At 47.0% G+C, this 19,273-nt stretch overlaps 1 protein-coding gene across 2 annotated transcripts; it reads left to right on the top strand.

The window, feature by feature from the left end:
* Positions 1 to 896: 896 nt before the first annotated feature.
* On the top strand, positions 897 to 11,186 carry SHOX (SHOX homeobox; the record flags this gene model as incomplete). 2 transcript variants are annotated; one of them, XM_082498549.1, is made up of 5 exons in its annotated part: positions 897 to 1,272; positions 4,669 to 4,877; positions 9,243 to 9,300; positions 9,394 to 9,482; positions 10,941 to 11,186. In XM_082498549.1, exons 1-5 carry the CDS (start codon positions 999 to 1,001, stop codon positions 11,184 to 11,186), a joined length of 876 nt encoding a protein of 291 aa, XP_082354675.1. In that variant the 5' UTR covers positions 897 to 998. The 2 variants fall into 2 exon arrangements, with proteins under 2 accessions (XP_082354675.1, XP_082354674.1); XM_082498548.1 differs by having other exon boundaries at positions 9,394 to 9,485.
* Positions 11,187 to 19,273: the final 8,087 nt, after the last annotated feature.

Below are 19,273 nucleotides of genomic sequence, written 5' to 3'. Positions count from 1 at the left end.
CTTTACATCCAAAGAAACATTTTAGATTTTAATTTTCCCCAACAGTATCTTCAGACGACATAATAACAATAAACAAGAAAACAGACCCTGCAATGTTTACACGCATCTGGAGAGCCCCCCTAACTATGGATAAACGCCCTCCCCAGCCAAGCAACTCCCTCCAAACCCTCCGAACACACCGACACGGATCTCCGAGACACCTCGCAACTTGTTTAAGTGCAGCACACGTCCCCCTTCGCGCACCCACCCACCCGCCAGAACAGGCAACACTTTTAAAACGGCATTTTTGCTTCGCTGGTTATTTTGACCATTTAATTAAGCGAAATTAGCTAAATAGCAAATCAGGTAGAATTGCCAATGAATACAACAAATTCACATCTCCGGCTTTTTATTCATTACCTTTTTTTTATTGAACACTCATTTTCTTTTCCTCTTGACAGCGATACATTTAATTGCAGGAGCACAGTTATTTGATTAGCTGTGGGTCCGTTTTTACTCACAGTGTTGCCACGCACAGGATGTCCTTACAATCAATTAAGTCTTCCTCGACTTTCATTTCTGCAACCCATTTACAGAATGCAGATACCTATTTTCATGTTTTCCTCTTGCCTCCCCCCCCCCCCCCCTTTATTCCTCTCTCTCTCTCCCCCTCTTTTTCGCTTTTGCCTCTTTGCCTCCCTAAATCAAGGTGCAAAGATGCCAAAGAGTGATGAAATGAAAAGAAAGCCAATTGCTGGACTGAGGTGGGGGAGATAGCTGCTAGGAGTCCGCCTGCGACTATGGAGCAGTCAGTAATTGCTGGAGACAGGGAGAGCTGGGGGTTGGGCTGAGGTAGCCATGTATAAATAGTGTGATCTCAAATTGAAAGGCATAAATAACAGCAGGAGTGATCTAACCCTATACAGCCCATCTTCTACGTGCAAAAACAGCGTACGGAGGACGGCCACATCTCCGACTGAAAACAAGTGGATCTCTGTGGATAAGATCACCGGGCAGCCATGGAAGAACTTACGGCTTTTGTATCCAAATCTTTTGACCAGAAAAGCAAAGAGAGCAGCAGCGGCAGTGGCAGCAGCAACAAGAAGGAGACGATCACGTACAGGGAAGTTTTGGAGAGTGGGTTGGCTCGTTCTAGGGAGCTTGGAAACTCTGACTCTAACCTGCAGGACATGACCGAGAGCAGCAACCATTGCCCGGTGCATCTTTTCAAAGACCACGTAGAGAGCGACAAGGACAAACTGAAGGAGTTCAGCACGGGCAGGACGGCGGAAGGTAAGAGCGGGGCTGGCCGCCCTCCTCCCCGCGCCCCTCGCCGGCAGCCCCGGCCCCTTTCCCCGGCCGCCCCCGGCGCTCCGCAGCGGCGGCCGACCGGCCCCCGCCGCCGCCCCGGCCCCGGCCCCGGCCCCGGCGGGGAGAGCGGGGTCGCCTCCCGCATCCTGCCTCCCTCCTCCGGCCGCCTCCCTCCCGCAGCGGCGGGAACGTACGTTTAGAAACACATATGCCCGCATGCCTATCGTGAACATAGTCGTGAAATATAAGTCGCAACTTCGGTGCTCCTTCCCCCCCCACACCTTCCCCCCCTCCCCCGCGCCTTCCCTCCCCGTTCTCATCCGAGATCGATCCGGTGCGTTCAGGCGTTCGCTCGCCTTAGGACGGGGGCAGCGCAGGACGTCAGACATTTTTGTCTATCTGTGTATTTTTGTACGAGGAAACCTTGTCCGGGGAGTTTTAACGCCTCAGGAGACCTGTTCTTCCTGCTTCCGGGCCGTCAGGATGCTGATGCTTCTGCTGGGAGAAAGCTGGATGTGGAGAGGGTTCTCCCTGGACATTTTGTTTTGTGTCGGTCAGCCTGTCCTAGCCAGAGGCTGCGGCCGGCGAGGAGGAGGAGGAGGAGGAGGAGAGGAACCTGGCTGCGGGGGAGCTGCCCGGGCCCGGGTGAGACGGAGCATCCCTGCGGAGAGAGGCACCGGCCGGCCCTGCCGCCCTGGTCCCTCGGTCCCCTGCCTGCCCTTCTCACCTGGGCTTGGGGCAGCAACCGCCCCCCCCCCCCCCCCCCCCCCCCCCCAGGTTGCGGGTACCCCCGGCCGAGGAGTAAAAAAACATTCCGTCTCTTAGCGGAAAGAAATTCAAATTAAAAATAATTTTTAACCCAAGCAAGCTAAAAATCCCGCACGGGCTTGCAGGGGAATGAGAGAATAAAAAGGGAGGGGGGGGGGGGGGATTAGAAAGTTGAGAAAGTGTCTCTAGGCAAGTTAGACAGGTGGACCTGCCTGGGGAGCTACTGGCTAGCTTGGGGTAATAAAAACCGGTTAATAGGTTGGGGAACAACAACCAGTCTTTCAGCTGTTTCCTAGTGTTTGATCTTGTTTAATATAACATTGGGCGAAAGGCAATTTAATTTACAGCCCGAACGCTTATTTAATATCCTCCTCTCTTCCACCCCCTCCCCAAACAGAAGGACCGGGTACAACCACATATTCGGGTACCCGTATTTCTGTACAAGCTAGTACCACTCAGCCCTGCTGATTCTCCTTCTCTGGTCGAAAGATTGCAAAACGAAAGGGTTCAATTTAGAGGAACCATTCGCACAGGAGATGGTTTTAAAAAATGAAAGCAGGTCATGCTCCAGGGGAAAAAAAAAAATCTAAAAAAAAAAAAAATAACGCGAACGAACGAAAAAAAAAATCTGTACTATTTTCCCGTTTCCCTGTGTATCGAAATTCTGGCTTGTATGTTTAGCTAATCTAATCTATGGAGAGGGGCTGGGGGTGGGGATGGAAGGGAGGAGTTGGAAAGAGCTGAGATGCTTGTGACAGTTTAAATTCATGCCAGGTTTCAGCCTAATTTCAACTGATTCCGGCGTGTGATTCCAGTCCCACCGATATGGTAGTTAATATTTTATATCTATCACGGACATGCTGTAGTCTCGGATCTCCGAAAGGAGACGGAGCTTTTGAACGCGCCTAATGTTCCCTGGGCGTTTGCTGGGTTAGCACCCTCGTCTTTTCATAGGGGTTCCCCTTACAGGCGAAATGCCAACAGAACGCCATTAAAACCGACCAGCGAACATGCCCCCTCGGGAGCCCAGACCCTTCCCAGAGTTTTATGCAGCCGATATCCAGCCCGGGGTCGGAGATGGGCAGCCCGGAGGGGCGGTTACGGCCGGGGACACTTTTCGTTTCGGGAGGGAAAAGGAGCGCTTCGGCGTGGGTCCCCGCCTTACTCAAACACACATGCAGTTCAAGACGGTTTATTACGTTCAATTAACTTATTATTTGCAGCTAGTCATTTGCATTTTGGGATGTCCCTATGTATATAGGTTAATATATATGTGCATGCGCACGTTTGCGTGTGTGTATACATACTTATATATGTGTGTATATAACACGTGTGCATGTGATGAGGGAAAACGGATTTAATTCGGGATCACCCGCAAATGCGGCTTCCCCCCCGTAGCCCCACACCGCCGAGAAGGTGAAGCAGGACAAAGGAGGCAGCCGGGGCGGGCTCGTCCCGGGACTCTGCCGGTGCCCGCGACGGATGTGCACCCCGGCGGGGCGCCCCGGGCAGGCGGGAGGTCCCGGGGAACCGTTTCAACTTCCAGAGGTGACCCTTAGTCCAGCACCTCTCCTCTTTTCGTTAGCTGGATTTAAAAGAGAGTCGGTGGGTTAGGCCGCCTGGCACTAAGGAAAAGGAGGGGGGGGGAAAGGAGGAAAGAAAGATTATTTGCCAAAGCAAAAAAAATCCCCCCACCACCCCAAGACAAAAAGGGGTAACTGATTTCTCCTGCTGTCGCCCAGCCCTCCTTCCCTCTGCCCGGGACAACTGCGCAGCGGCTGCCTCCGGTCGCAAGCTCGCCCCGAGCCCTCCTGGGCTCCATGAGGGCTGGGGGACGGGGGGGGGTGTGGGGTGGTCTGGTGTTTTTGAGGGCCTGGGGGGCACCCATGGCCCTTGAGTCCGCTCCTCCACGCCGGGCCGTGCAGGCCCGCCGCCCCGCGGGTTTAGACCCGCCGGCAGGTATTTTGGGGGAAGGAGCGTTAGTAAGGGGGAGAGAGACGGACGGTCTCGGTCTCAGGCCCATGGAAAGTTTCTTTTACGAGGCAAATATTTTCACCGTGGCTTCACCATGACAGCGGTGGAGAGCTTCTTGCATAACCCTCTTTACTTTTGGAAAAAACGGCGACGGAGAAACCCCCTTTCCCCGCCTCTTCCCACCGCCTGGAGGTACCGGGGGGCCAGCGGTTTTCCTACCGGCCCCTTCCCCGAACTGCCCGTGCCAACCGGCGGCACGGCTTCGTCCTCACCCTGAAAAGAAAATAAAATTATATTTATCTATATAGTGTTTCGGATGGGGCATCAGCCAGGCAAGGCAGCGTGGTTCCCTCCTTCCCTCCATCCCTCCCTCCGTCCGGCGAGGTGCCCCCCGTCCGGCGCGGAGCTGGCACCGGGGCTCAGCCTGATCCAGTGCCCCCCGGCCCCGCTGGCCCCTCCGGCCTGCCGGCGCCGGCCCGGGGAACCCCCTCCTGCCCGCCCGTTGCCCCCACAGGTTGCGCAGAGTTTGGGGACGAAGAGAGGGGAGGGGGGAGACCCCCGTTGTGCTGCGGAGAGAAACTTCGGAGAGGTGCGAGAGGAGGCTCAGTGTCGTTTTCCCCTTCCCCCTCCCGGCAGGGATCTACGAGTGCAAAGAGAAGAGGGAAGATGTGAAGTCAGAAGATGAAGATGGACAGACCAAGCTCAAACAAAGGAGAAGCAGAACCAATTTCACACTAGAGCAGCTGAATGAGCTGGAAAGACTTTTTGATGAGACTCACTATCCGGATGCCTTCATGAGGGAGGAACTAAGCCAGAGGCTGGGACTGTCTGAAGCTAGGGTTCAGGTAAGAGAAAGGCTCTGTTCCTGGAAACGTCCTCACCTCACTTCCTAACTGCCAGCGGATCCTAGCACAGTGCCCCGTTTCATCCAAAGCGGGGAGGTGAAGGCAGAGGCGACACGTGTGATGGGGAAGCTCTTTGCAACTCCGCTGTACCTGTCCTGCCAAACAATAATTCTGCTCTGGGAATATCTGCCCGTGCCTTGCATTTCCTAGGAAGGCGGTTTTATTTTCTTTTTTTTTTTATTTTTTATTTGGGGCGGGGTGGGTGGGGTGTTGGGGTGCGGTGGTGATAGTGTTGACAAGTTCGATAACTGAGCAGCTCGCAATTTTCTTTTAATTATTGTATTTTTCCTTGCGAACGTGCCATTAACCCTCGCTTAATCCTCACTTTCTTCCCCCTCCTTCTTTTATGGGGCCGTTATGGGGGGGGGGAAGAAAAGAAAAGCCCGGAAAACAATCGCTGTCAATAAGGGTATACGGTTTAGGTGCTGAGGGACGGGATTAGCCAGAGTCGGGGGAACGGTGCCCGCTCTCGTTCGCACAGCAAGCGTATGAATGCATGGCACCCCATCTGGTGGAGTCTCCCCCCGTCCCTCCCATTCCCGCTTCAGATACAGCTAAATACCAATTAGCCTCCGAAACCTTGAAAATAGGTCTGGGTTGCTGTAGTTCTGGGACCCAGAGCCGTCTGTCTGGGTGGTTCCACGTCGATTATTTTAAAATTCGATTTTCGGTTTGTTGAAGCGAAAAATGCACACGCACACACCCTCCCCCTTTAAGCCAACTAGGGAATGCCTCCCCAAAACAGATGTCGTATAAAAAAGAAACCCTAGAAATAATTAGTAAGATCAACCTGTGGCTCTGTGAGCAGGCCTAGAGCAGGAGAAACCTGGAGGAGACCCCTTCTCGGGTTATAACTCTGGGCTTGGCCTAACAGACCCAAACCAAACCCCAAGATGAAAAAGTCCACCAAACCAACCCCTCCACTTCACACCTTGGAGACAGGACGCGCGCATGCATATGTATATCCGTCTATGCGTGTGCACGCGTGGGTACGCGCAGGTGCGGGTGTGAGCGTGGGTGGACGTCTCCGCGCCTGCCCTCACCCCCGGGGCACAGCGGGAAGACGAGAAACACAGCCCCGAGCTGGAGTGGAGTGGGGAGTGGGGTCGCCTCGTCCCCCCTCCTTAAACACGACCCACGGCGGCATCCCGCTCAGCACACCTTTGCCCGAGTATGCTTTAAACAACTGCCTCCTGGAGGCATTTCCCGAAATAAACAGAGTAGCTAGCTTGTTTTCTTCCTTGTTTTGGTGTTTGGTTTTTTTTTTTTTTTTTTTTTTTTTTTGTTTTTTTTTTTTTTTTTAAGGGTCTGTTCTCCCCTCATCTCTCTCAGTACAAGCCGAGCCGGGCGAGAGATGTGCCGGGCGCACGCCTTAGGAAGGGCGGCTTGCAGGGGATATTGCAGGGGTTCAGAGTGCTGCTGGCCTACTTTCTCCTGGAAGATTGATCTAACCACACCATATAAATTAATGAAAAGATTAAACTTTTGCTGAAGGGGACATCAACTCTTATGTCATCTTCCCAGATCTTCTTACTTGGGCTCTGTAATATCTTTCCAAGGCCTTGATGTACTGTTTCTATAAAAATAAATTACTTGTAATTGAATTCTGCACTCTTTCTTTCAAGTACTTTATTACTGAGCAGCACCTTAACAGGATGTTCATAGTTACAGGAAAATTGGTGCTTCAAGTGCTTACAGATCTTAAAACAGCACACAAAAAAAAAAAAAAAAAAAAGAAAAGAAAAGAAAAGAAAAGAAAAGAATATAGTGATTCAGGCAGAGATTATGAGAGAGAAAAAAATAATAAATGTAATAATCTTACAAAAGAGGTTTGAATGAACATAAAACTAGAAGTAAAAGAAATATCAAGAGGGAAAAGAAGAGAAATTGATAATTAATTAGGAAATAAGCAGAGAGCTTGATATCCATCAAGAAATGGAAGCGGAAAAATAGGAGAAAGGGGGAAAAGGGAAAGGTTTTTTTTTTTAATACTTTCAGACTTGTTCTCTAATTCCTATCTGAACCGCTTGTCCCTTGCTGTTAAAGGATATAGTTTCAATTTAGTGTGGAAATTTGCTGTAAATAAATTGAAGCTCCTATGGTAGCTAGTCCTTATTAACCTTTTATTTTTAGTGTTGTACTGGAAACTCATATCACCCAGCTGTCAGGGTTATAATTGAAAGTTATGAGACCATAGTGAGGAGCAGGCAGTAATTCAATTACAACAAATATCTTTGGGTTTATGGTGCAGGGCTAAATTAAATGTCATTATTCACTGTCTCTAATGGAAATCAAAAGGAAATCAGATTAGAGCATTTGTGAAAGAAATCACTGAGTGATCCTTAATGAAGAAATAACTGTCTAAAACAGTGTACTGTGCTTTACTTAGCATATTCATGACTAATTGGAATTGATCGTGAATCACACCAAGCCTGATTTATTATCGCTTAACGCAGTGGCTAATTCATCACTTTTATTCCTCATAACCTTATTTTTTCATAGCTAAAGGGAAAGGGCACTTCGTTTTCCAGATTTAAATATAATTTCTGTTTGAAAGATGTTCTGATTTGCAAGAGAAGTTGTTTAAACGCTGCTTAAATTCCTCCTGACAATTTATACTCCTTTGGGGGGGGGGGGGGGGGGAGGAGTGTGGGGAGGGAATGGGGAACACACACAAGGAGATTTCCTGCAAGGATTCACAACCGTAAAAAAACCGTATTATTGTCACTACAGCATGATGATATTTTGCATGCTTATATTAAAATAGATATATATAGATGTATAAATCCCTAACGGCCCGGTTAAAAGGAGAAGAGTTGCATGTTTTTAATATTTGCGTAGTGCTCGTAGGGAAAAAAACACAGGCTTGTGGCGTGTGCTCTACGTTTCGGGGCTGCGAGGCGGCAGCGGTGCCCGGTTAGCGCGGGGAGCGGGAGCGGGAACGGGAGCGGGAGCGGTGGGACTGTCGGTCCGTACCCGTAGCGCCCCGCTGCGCGCTCCCCCTCGGCCACCCCAGGCAGGAAAAATGGTGCTCCAAATCAGAGAAGGCCAATTCCTACTTAAGAAAATCACTGAGGTACCCGAGGTAATTAATGCCTTTGGAAGCCTTTCTTTGCACTAATTACTCCGTTGTAAATGACCATCATTAAGGCAATTGAAGAAAGCTTGAAGGGAAAATTTGATGTAGGAAGTGCAGTTAGTATTAATTAACCGTATGATCTCTTGGCAAGTGCAAGAACATCAAAGGTTGTAGGTGTTTACTTAGCTACAAGATTTTTATCAGCGGTGAAAGTCAATGTTTGTCCATATTTGGTAGGTTTTGGTGTAAGGATAAGGGTCCGCGAAACATTTGGGTCCGCGTCTCTGACGACTCTTAGGGGAGCGCTGCTAAAGTGTCGCCTCGGAAGGGGAGAGGTAGCGAAGGGCTGAAATGCCCCTGGAAAAGGGACAGGGGCGGCGCAGCGGCCACTGCGAGTTATGCGCTCGTTTGAGTCAGAACGGCTGGAATTAGGGGCAGGATCATTGGATTTACAGGCATTTCTCGCGTAGGGGCATAAGCACTTCTTTACACCTCGGCCTGCAAAGGTGTTGCTCTTGTCTGTCCAAAAGTCTGCAGAAGCGGGTTTTGTTTTCTTTTGACGTTTGGGGAACGGGGAATGATTTGGGCCCCTTTGAGCAAGTTCAGTATCTCGCATCTTCTCTGAGGTGTCCATCGTCTCCCAGCCCGGGTCGGGAGAGAGCGGACGGCCCTTTGGCTCAGGGGCCAGACCCCGGAGTCTGCCCTGGCCCACGTTTGGCTGTCCCCGGCGTGTTTGAGGTGTGACTGGAAAGGTGTGACTTTAAGTGGTTGCTGGAGCGTCCCCTCCTCGCTCCAGACGGGTGGCACAAGAACCACCACTGCCCGCCCGGGGGATACGGGGGCCTCGGAGATCCGGTGCGAAGCGGCCGGCTCCGGGTCTCCCCCGCTGCGAGGGCGCTTCTGAGCTCCCGCTGAGAAACCACACCAAAGAGCAGGACCCCCCTCCAACCCACCTCCCCCCCCCCCCCCCCCCCCCCAACAGCCCCTCCGCAGCACATGGAGGGGCTCACTCCGCTTGGGGCTGAGCTCTCCCCCCTCCCCTCGGCCGCTCCCGAGGAGAGACCTCAGCAAAGTTGTGCGGAGTCCCCCGACCTCCATAGCGGATAATCTGCTTTTTTTTAGCAGCTACCTAGTCGTGTCGTCCGTCCCGTCCCCGTCCCTTTTGGTCGTCGTTGTTGTTTGTTTGGGTTTTTTTTTTGTTTTTTGTTTGCGTTTTCTTTTCACAGGTCTGGTTCCAGAACAGGAGAGCAAAGTGCCGAAAGCAGGAAAACCAGATGCACAAAGGTGGGCTAGGGGTGCGGGCCGGGAGGGATGGGGTGGGCGGGTTGGAGCCCCGGGCCACCTTCACCGCTCACCCGGCCCTGTCTCTCCCCGCAGGTGTGATCCTGGGAACCGCCAGCCATTTAGACGCCTGCAGAGTGGCCCCCTATGTGAATATGGGAGCCCTGAGGATGCCTTTCCAACAGGTAGTTAGCTCCGGTTTTATTTTCCTTTCCCCCGGCAAGCTCCGACCCCCTTTCGTTTGCACGGGAGGAAGCCGGACACGTTTACAAGTGCCATTTATATAGAAGTTGGCACGTATTAAAAAACAGGCTGTAAAACTTCGTGAAGGAGCCCCCGCCCGGCTGCAGGGAGCTCAGCGCCCCTCGGGCCCGGGGAGGGGGCCGAGCGGGGGGGGGGGGGGGGTCCTGCGGCCCCGGGAGGCGCCGTCGGTGCTACGGTCCGTCCCCCCGTCTCCGTCCCTTCCCTGCCGCCGTGCGACGGGCTGGCACACGGCCCCGGGGCCGCCCGCAGACGTGGCAAAGGCGGGCTGGCCTCCCGGGGGCGCATCGCCTTCCCGGGGCGGGGAGGATCCGGGGAGGGGGGGGCGGCCGGGCAAGTCCGAGGATGGAGCGGACCAGTCCTCAGCCGCCCCGGGGGGCTTCGGTGCCCGCTCGGCGCCGGGAGGAGGGTCCCACGAGGGGGGAAAAGAACCCACTATAAGGGTTCTTGCCCTGTCGTTCTGCCCCTCCTTCTGAGGCGGGCTGTGGAGGCCCGGCCTTTACCGATGGAGGCGGCCGCCCCGGAGGCTTCTCCCCGGTGCGCCGCCGCCGTGCCGGCCCGCCGGAACCGGGGCAGTAGCGGAGCATAGGCAGTGGGCCCCCGGGGAAAACCGGGACGAAGGAGATGAAATTCCGTCCCGCTTCCAGCTACCCCTCGTCGCTTGTAACTCCCCTCCCCCGCTTTTTTTTTTTTTTTTTTTGTTATCAATTAATCGGGGAATCGATTTTTCCCAGCCCAAAGGGACCCTCCACCACCTTCTCCGTCTCAGAGACACGTGGAGCTGACAGATTGATTGTATTGATTTGTAAAAGACATATTTGGACCAAAATAATTAAATACATAAATAAACTTCCCACCCCCCCCGAACCTACCCGGAGCTGAAATCTCTCAGTCAACCCAACGTGTTTGCGTAGGTCGAGAAAGCTCCAAAGCAAACACCGACCCCGTTATATATAAGGGAGACCCCGTGGCCAAAGAGTTTTTTAGCGAGGTATAAATAAACATCCCTGAAAAAAAAAAACAAACCAAACAAAAATTATATAAAAAAAATTTAGCTATTTAGCACTTGTTGGCGCCCGTGCGTTGGGCCGCATATTTTATTTATTTATTTATTTATTTATTTATTTAAAAATATGAGGAGGGTTAAGCGTGTCCCGGCGCCTCGGGGTGAGTGCAGAGCGGAGATTTGTTGCGCTGCGCTGCGTGCGGGGGTCTCTGCGCTCACAAGTTGCTCGTTCAGCCGGAGGCGGGAGGGGAGTGCGTGGGTGTGGGTGTGGGGGCGGAAAGCCGGTTCCGCGGGCCGTGGGGTCTGACGCGCGCGGGGGGAAGGTGTGTGACGTGGGGGGATGTCTGACGCCGCTGTTTCTGCCGCCGCCGCCCAGGTCCAGGCGCAGCTGCAGCTGGAGGGCGTGGCCCACGCGCACCCGCACCTGCACCCGCACCTGGCGGCCCACGCGCCCTACCTGATGTTCCCGCCGCCGCCCTTCGGGCTGCCCATCGCCTCCCTGGCGGAGTCCGCCTCCGCCGCCGCCGTGGTGGCCGCCGCCGCCAAGAGCAACAGCAAGAACTCCAGCATCGCCGACCTGCGGCTGAAGGCCCGGAAGCACGCCGAGGCCCTGGGGCTCTGACAGGCTTCACCCGACCGACCCACACACCCCCTTCTCCCCCCCCGGCCCCGACCGCCCCCAGCCCCATCCCGCCCCGGGTGCCCGCGGCCGCCGTGTGTGTGACCCGCACGGACCGCCGCTCTGCCCCTCTCACCTCCGCTCCTCATCCTCCTCCTCCTCCCTGGCCGCAGGGCGCTCCGGGCGCCTTCCCCCCCCCCTTTTTTTTTTTTCAATTTTTTTTTTTATTTTTTTTTTTTACTTTCCCCTCTCCCAAAGTCTGCGAGCGCACGGCGGCAGCCCTCCCCTCCTCCCCCCCCCCCCCGCTCCTGGCTGCTTTCCTCGCCCTCTCGCCCCCCCTCAGACACTCGGCGGCCGGGGGGAGCCGGGCGAAGAGGGAAGCCCCCGGCGGCCGTTGGAGGCCGTTGGCGGCCGTTGGTGCTGCGTGGCACGGTGGGGACGCTCCCGCGCACGCGGACGCACACGAACGCACACACGCGCGCGGGGCGGCGGAGGCGCACCCCCACGAGTCAGAGACTCCGCGGAGGATAAAGTAGGTGGGAGGAGAGAGAGAGTTTTAAAAACAAAAACAAACAAAAAAACCCCCACAAAAAACAAAACCAAGAGAAAAAAAAAACAAAAACAAAAAACCAACCAACCAACCCAACACAAAAAGAGAGAGAGAAAAAAAAAAAAGAAAGAAAAAAAAAAAAAGAAAGGAAACGATCTCTAAATTATGTTAATCTGTGAACATTGGGGACGCTTTGGATTTTTGACCCTGGCAAAAGTGATCGCTCCAGCATAACGTCATCTGCTGCTGTCAGTTTTGCTACCTTGTGCATGTGTCTAACTAAACACGTTTTGAAGATCAGAAATATATTAGAACGAAACTAAACAAAACAAATAGTAATAATAATAAATAATAAATCCTTGGGGCTGGTCTCCATTAAAGATGACATTTCTTTGTTGCCAACAGTATTATTTCACTGCCATGAATCTCTTCCATCACTGAGGAGCTGCTGCTGCAGAACTGGTTTGAATTTAAATGTGGAATTTCAGATCTGAGGCAAGGCAGTTTTTTTTTTTTTCCTTTTCTTTCCTAAAAAAAAAAAAAAGAAAAAGCAGCAATAACAGAAAATGTGTGTCTCAAATGGCTATGTCCTTTGAAAGGAGAAAAAGAGAGAGACTAGAATTTACTAATCATTAGTGATAACTTGAAAGATGGGAACAATAACAAATGCACCTGTTTTGCCAGAATCACCTGAACTCATTGAGATGCATTGTGCCATAGAAACAGGTCAATTTTTCTATTTTTTTTTTTTCTAAATGTCTGGATCTTTGAATCAAAATCTCGTGGTTTTACAGGATGTAGAAACAATGACTTGTACAACAAAGATGGACATATGGTTTTAAGGCATAATACTGATGCAGCATTAATTTTAGTGAAATGCAATTAAGTGCAGTAAAGTGCAATACTGTAAATATTATAGATTAAAAAAATAGCCGTACTTATTCTGTTAATAACCGATTCTGCAAGAACCATAACTTAAGTCCTTTATGCTCAGACTGGTGCATTGCAGCTTCTTGCCAAAATGACCGTCTGAGTCTTCTTTGAATGGATAAAGTTATATGTATCGCATATGGGAAAAGGTAGACACCATGATTTCTAGTCGAGTTCATGTGCCATATTTCTGGGAATTATGCTGAAAAGTCTGTATGACACTTTCACAATCATTTTCAGTAAAGAAAAAAACCAAAATCAACCCACAGAAATGTTTTGTAGAGGTGGACAAGTTCAATATTTGGCCGTTTTAATTTTTGCCTATCATTTAACACCAAGTCTTAAGCTAATGCTTAAGCAAAATAACAAGTATAAATCCGGAAAGGATGGGGAGTAGGGAAATCCTTTAAATTATATTACCAGAGTGTCTGGGTTTACTGACGCCCCCATTTTTACTTTTTATGCTATTCACTTCTAATTAGTTTATTGTATCTTTTCTTTTTTTTAATTTTTTTTTTTTTGGTGGGGAGGAGAGAGGAAAGTACAAATACTGGTCTTGTCTACGTCTAACAAGATAGCTACTTGTTGCCTTTGTTACCGAGGCCCGTGTTGATGGAAGGTTATTCTCTCAATAGTACCATTATTAGGTCTGCTTTTTATGTCTCATTTAGCAATCCTTTACTAGTTTTGGCTTTTGCTGATATTTATCAAATCCAAATATTACCGTAGGACAAAATTTCATGCTGTAGATAAATTTTAGACACTTCTTTTTTGTTTCTCCTTCAAGTTTTGATATTTTCTAGCAAGCAAAATTTCTGGAATGTCAAAGTTGTGCCATTTCCCTTCTATTTATTACATGAGAAGTAGTTATATTTTGGATTTGCTAGCGCTGATAAATGTTACCTGCCTTTTCTACCTCTCTGTGAAAGACCAGTACCTTTTTAAAGCAAGGCCAAAATATTAATGTTACTCGTTGCTGAGAAATACAGACAAAAATCTCAGGCAATGAACAATTTCTTATTGAAACAAAACATTACCTAGAAAGTAAAATGTTATCCATGATGATGTATGAATTTCTGGCTAAAATAAGAAATCTTTGGAGTGGTTCCAGCACTTCTAACATGCAGATCCGAAAAATAATAAACATTACTACAGAGATGCTTTAGGCTATAACAAGTAACCTGTTGTACTGTATACCCGCAGCCATCGAAGGAGAATTTGATACACAGTGTTGAAGACTGAAGGCACAGAGCTTTCAATTGAGTGGGGACTGCTTGTTATCTGTACCTGTGATCTAATTATTACCCTTTCAAGTCCTCTTTTGAGAGTTTAAGAGAAGCTTATGTGATTTTTTCAGTCCTGTGCTGGACTTTCGCACAGGAGTGATTTTCGCCCTCAAACAATTCTGTAGAATGAACTTGGTTGAAGCTGGAGGTTTGGGATCTGAATTATCTCAGACAACTTTTAAGTGGGGCTGTGAAGTGCTACCGAACTTACAGTGTTACGGGATGCACAGTATGCATACACCTCATATTGGAAGGAATAACTTTTCCACCTTTACTGTTTTACTAGGTACCCACACAGCAAAAATGCTTGTAGCTTTCTCTCAGAAATTTTGCTACACATAGCTTCTGTCTTGTATTCAAAAAAAATAGCAGAAACGTGAATACAGTTCCCTGTTAACATGGGACAAGGCTGGTAGCATAGCATACGTTTTTCCAGAATGAAAAATTCCTACAGTTCCTTGTGATTGCTTCCAACGGATGTCTCAAGGACAGTCTTGCCCTCTGCCGCAGAAGGGAAGAAGGTGGCAGGATTTATCAGCTTAGCCTGTTTTGAAGGAGGTATCATAGATCAACCTGGGGAAAGGGGCAGGGTGTTGCTGTGAATCTAAGGTGCTGCATGCTGCTCTTGCATTTCATTTAGCACGAAAGGAAATGAAAAGGCGCACTGCTCAAAGGCTGTAGCTGAAACTGGTTCTGCTTTGCGTATTTCTCAAATGGGCCAATTGCATCAGTGGTGGTATCAAAGCTTTGCCTTGTTTTGGATGATGCATGCAGGTGGGCTCCTCTTCTTGTCATCCTTACATCGTTGGGAAGATGTGAGGAGTCCTACCTGGGCTACCATGTACTGGACTGTACTTTTAACTAAGTGTAAGTCACTGGGTCTCCATTCGCCATGTGGAGCTCCGGTGATCCATACAAGTTGAGAATCTGGACCAAAGTATCTACTCCATCTCTGTTAATGTGTAGTCTTTTTTTCTTTTTTGTTTCTTTAAGTATTTTTCTTGAGGATGTTGACAATAAGATAGTCAAGGTCCTGAGGTGCTTATTAAAGTTTAAAAGTATTGTAATCGTTTTAGATTCTCAGGCATGCCAAGCCTCATCTATTGTCCACCTTCATTCAGCCCGATCTTTGTGTAATCTTTCATTTGAGAAGTGTGAGATTTGCAAGATCATCAGAACAGCGGCTGCTGGGCAGAATTCTCTTGGAGGAGGCCTTCATTTAGTGGATGTGGATTGCTAAAGAATCTTCCTCAAAAGTTTGGTCTGGTATTTGAAAAATAACTTAAGTGAATGCCAAATGAATAAGGGTGTTTATAAACAATTCTATAAAAAAAGGATTTATGTGTTACATGGGCCCCTTTATAATGGAAAAAATAGTCCCTGTTTTTTTTGGAACTGTCAAATAAGCTTAAGTACTTCATCCATTTGTGTCAAAATAGCAAACTGACTCCACGGTTCATTTTTATTGACTTGGAAATGTGTGGAAAAAAATTATACTGGAACTTTTTTTGCTTAGTAGGGTCATATAGATGTAGTGACATTTTGGTTAATATCATAATACTTAGCACTTATATAATGTTTATTTGCAAAGCACTGTATAAATGTTTATTATTTAATCCTCACCCATTATGAAGTAGGTAAGAATTATTATCCCCGTTTTTGTAGAAATTAAGGCATATAAATCAAAGGCCAGGTTCCATCACTCATTGTCAGCACTGAGCATTATTACTTTTGTTTTTGTAATGTAGCAGTAACCCCCAGATCATAATCTGGCATGAATTTTGTGGTGCTAAGACATCTTTCAAAACTGTAAGTAGCAGAGGCCCTGCTCCAAGAAATTTAAACTCTGTACCTGACTTCAGCAAAAGTCTTAAAGGGAATATTGAATGCAATTCAGAGTGGCAGAATGTGTCTGTGAGTTATTTCCACAGAACACAAAGTTACTGCCCATTATTCTGACCCCGTACGTCAGTAGGAGTTTGGTTTATGACTCAGTGGAGCCGAATTGTGGCAGTGCTAAGGCGAGAACCAAAAATCTGAGTTCCCAGCAGCATGCACAAATTGCTAGAAAACCTTGATTTCCAACTTCCCCTACTATAAATTTTTCACACAAACCAAGTGTGCTAATGTCAATTCTTTGCATGCTCTATTTGCTCTATCTTTTAGTCCTATGTTTGCCTATAAAATAATAGTAAGACATGATTTTGAATTGACATAACATTGACACATTGGGACTGTTGACTTTAAGACAATAGACATGTAGTCCTACGGAAATCCAGATCCTTAAGGCAAACCCAGGTTACGATTTTTTTTATTTTGTGGGGACAAAAAATATGTACGTTTTCTGCTTTTTTAAATGTGCTAGGCAAAATATTTTTTTTTTTTTTAAACAGATAATTTTAGTTTTTGGAGACATGATTACTTTGGAGGTGGCAGGCTTTTTACCCCTTCAGTTTGAGGAAAATTTTCAAAGTATAGGAAAAATAGATTACACATCTTTCTTAGAAACGTGTTTATTTTTATAATATCGAATATCTAATGATCCAGGTGGTGTCCTTGTAATTGTTAATTGTGCTCAACTCTATAAAGTGCGCACAACCAATATGGTTGGAAATTTGTTGTGTTCCAGGTTAAAAAGGATGGTTGAAGTGCCCCACTCCTCATCTGGAAGCAGCCTACTGACCCCATTACGTTGTTTTCTTTCCCTGATGTGACAGAATTCCCATGGCTAACAAGTTTCCAAACAGCTGTGGCTAACATGGCAAGAGCTTGTCATTTGGCCGCTTGCAAATCTCTGCTGGTTGCAGTAAGATGTGGTAGGGCTGGAGAAGGCCTGATCTTGCTTGGAAACAAACAAAAAAAGAAATGCTGTGTGCTACAGAGTGTGATCTCCTCTCCCTAAGAGAAGAATAGAGCCTTCTGTTTTTTGTAAAATTTCATCTCTAAGCCACAGCTTTAAAAGGTGCAACATAGGTCCCGTCAGTGTAACCCAGTGGCTAATATTATATTGGTTATTTTTGTTAGTGGGCCTTTCTAGCCAGGTCAGTGGAAGGCCGTGGGCTTCGGTGTTTGAGGCTTTCTTCAAAAGGGGTGTGATACCACATATCCCTCAAATTTTGTTTGTCTGCTAGACAGATTTGATGCTAAAAGTTGGTGCCTAATTTTAGTAAATCAGCCTAGAAACTTGCTGATTTCCTATAAATAATTGAAACTTGATGCAGTTCATACACCTTATATTGAAAATTGATGTTTAACTCAAATCAGTTGAAGAATGTAGAAAATAACAGATTTTGAAGCTGAAGATATTTATTGAAAGGCAATACTTTCATGAATCTAGGCTTATGGTATGTATTAATTACATCAGACAGGCAAAATATCTCTGTTTCTTTGTATTAATGTATGTGGATGTTTTATTTATTTTTTTGTTTGAAAATTTCTAAATGTGTATTATTTTAATTATGTTGAGTGTAAATTTGACAATGCTTTGCATTTATTTTTATATTTTTTAAACCTGTTGCTTTTGCAAAACTATGAGCAGCCAGTATGATTTGCAGTACCATTGCATTGTTTTGCTTGTGTACACATAGTGTGTCTGAGTTTACAGACATTTCAGGGATTGCTAAAATGAAATGAAAAAAAAAAAAATCTCCAAAACCAACTCGTCTTAAAAGTTTATACCCCTTTGTTATTGTGGAAGAGAAAAACAAACAAACAAACAACTTTTTTTTTAGGTTTCGGTTATGCCAGCATGCTCCTACATGAATTCACCAGACATGTTGAGTTCCAGTTTCAGAGTGTATTATGTTGAATCACATGATATGAATGTACATCTTGTAAAAGTGAGATATGAATAAACTTATAAATATTTGTAATCATGTGTTAACGGATACCCAAAATAACTACTACCAAAGGGACTATAAATAATAAGGCATTTCTGCCAGTTAAAACAGAGATTTTTCTTCTGTATTTAATGCTTTTTCTTTTTTAAGCACCTTACTCACTTTCTTCTTGCAAGGAATTAGTGCAATGTATCTTGCTCTGTAGTTATTCTACTTAACAGATCTCTCAGTGGCTTCTTTGTGAGTTTTACAAAGCAAGTTATAGCTTAGTGATGACTAATCAGAAGCTATTTTTGCATCTACCAGTTTGATTTTTTTTTTCTTTGGTCTCCTATTTTTTCTTTAAAGGTTTGATATTTTTTCCTTAGTGTCAGGAGGAATAAAGGAATCTTCAGTGTGGAGCCTTCTAGGGATTGTATTTGATGGCTTCAATCTGTTGTCTGTTCAAATTAATCGGAGAGGCACTAGATCAGGCTTATTTTTTGGATGATTAAGGAGGTTTTTCCATGTCCCTGCTTGATGTAATTTTCTCCTATAGTTTTATTCTTTCTAGTTGTAATCTGACATTCTGATGTTGAAAAGGATACCCAAGGAATCCTCTCATTCCCGTGTACCGTGTCGTTTCATCAACAGCACCGAAGCAAACTGGGTTAGTGGAAATCTTTCTGTTAGGTTACAGTCTGTGGATCAGGTTCTAAACTTCCAAACTAGTCACAAGAGTTAGGTTAGACTTGTCTTGTTTGAAAGCCGGTTTGTCTGACACATACATTGCATTTCAACTTCATCAAGAGGGGTAGTTCCGTATCCCAGCCCTTCCCCAAACCCTCCCGGCATGTGTTTATTCTTTCTTGTCTGCAGCTGGCAGACTTGAAGTCAGAGCCTGTACATAGCTTTTCTAACCTTGCATTTTCTGCAAGTATTTGCGTCTATTGGAGCTCTGACCTGGAACATAGCTGGAAAGCAGTTGGTACAATATTCCCACATCGTGATTGCTGTTTCTCTCTAAGCCAACACCACAAACTGACATCCTGTTTTTCCTGTCATTAACTGTGTAAGAGACAGGCTATTATAAGAAAATTAATCCTTCCTTTCTGTCTCTTAAAGATACGTGGGCAGTGACTGGTTGTCAGTAGCATGTACCGTAAGAGCAATCAGAAAAAATATAAAGTGATAACAGCATGTGCTGAAAGATTAGGTTCACCAGAAGACTGTCTAATAGCAATCTATGTATAAATATATTTTAACACTCTTACTTTTTGTCTATTCATACTCAGTTCAGATGTTGAAAAGAGAGAAGTTCTTTTGGCAATTTGGCTGTTAGGAAGAGATTTTTTTCCCTCTTCATTTTTGTTAATTAGCATGTTTTTCCAATGGCTACTTGTTCTATTGCTCTCTGAAATCATTGAGAGTTCTGAGGAAGGTTTCCTCTTTCTTGTCTTTGGGTATATTTTTCTCCTTCTTTGCATGAAAACTTATTTTTAATTC

Source organism: Vanellus vanellus (assembly GCF_965231255.1).
Source record: "Vanellus vanellus genome assembly, chromosome: 1".
In the NCBI taxonomy this organism is placed as follows: domain Eukaryota; kingdom Metazoa; phylum Chordata; class Aves; order Charadriiformes; family Charadriidae; genus Vanellus; species Vanellus vanellus.
This window is presented reverse-complemented; position numbering and strand designations above follow the sequence as displayed.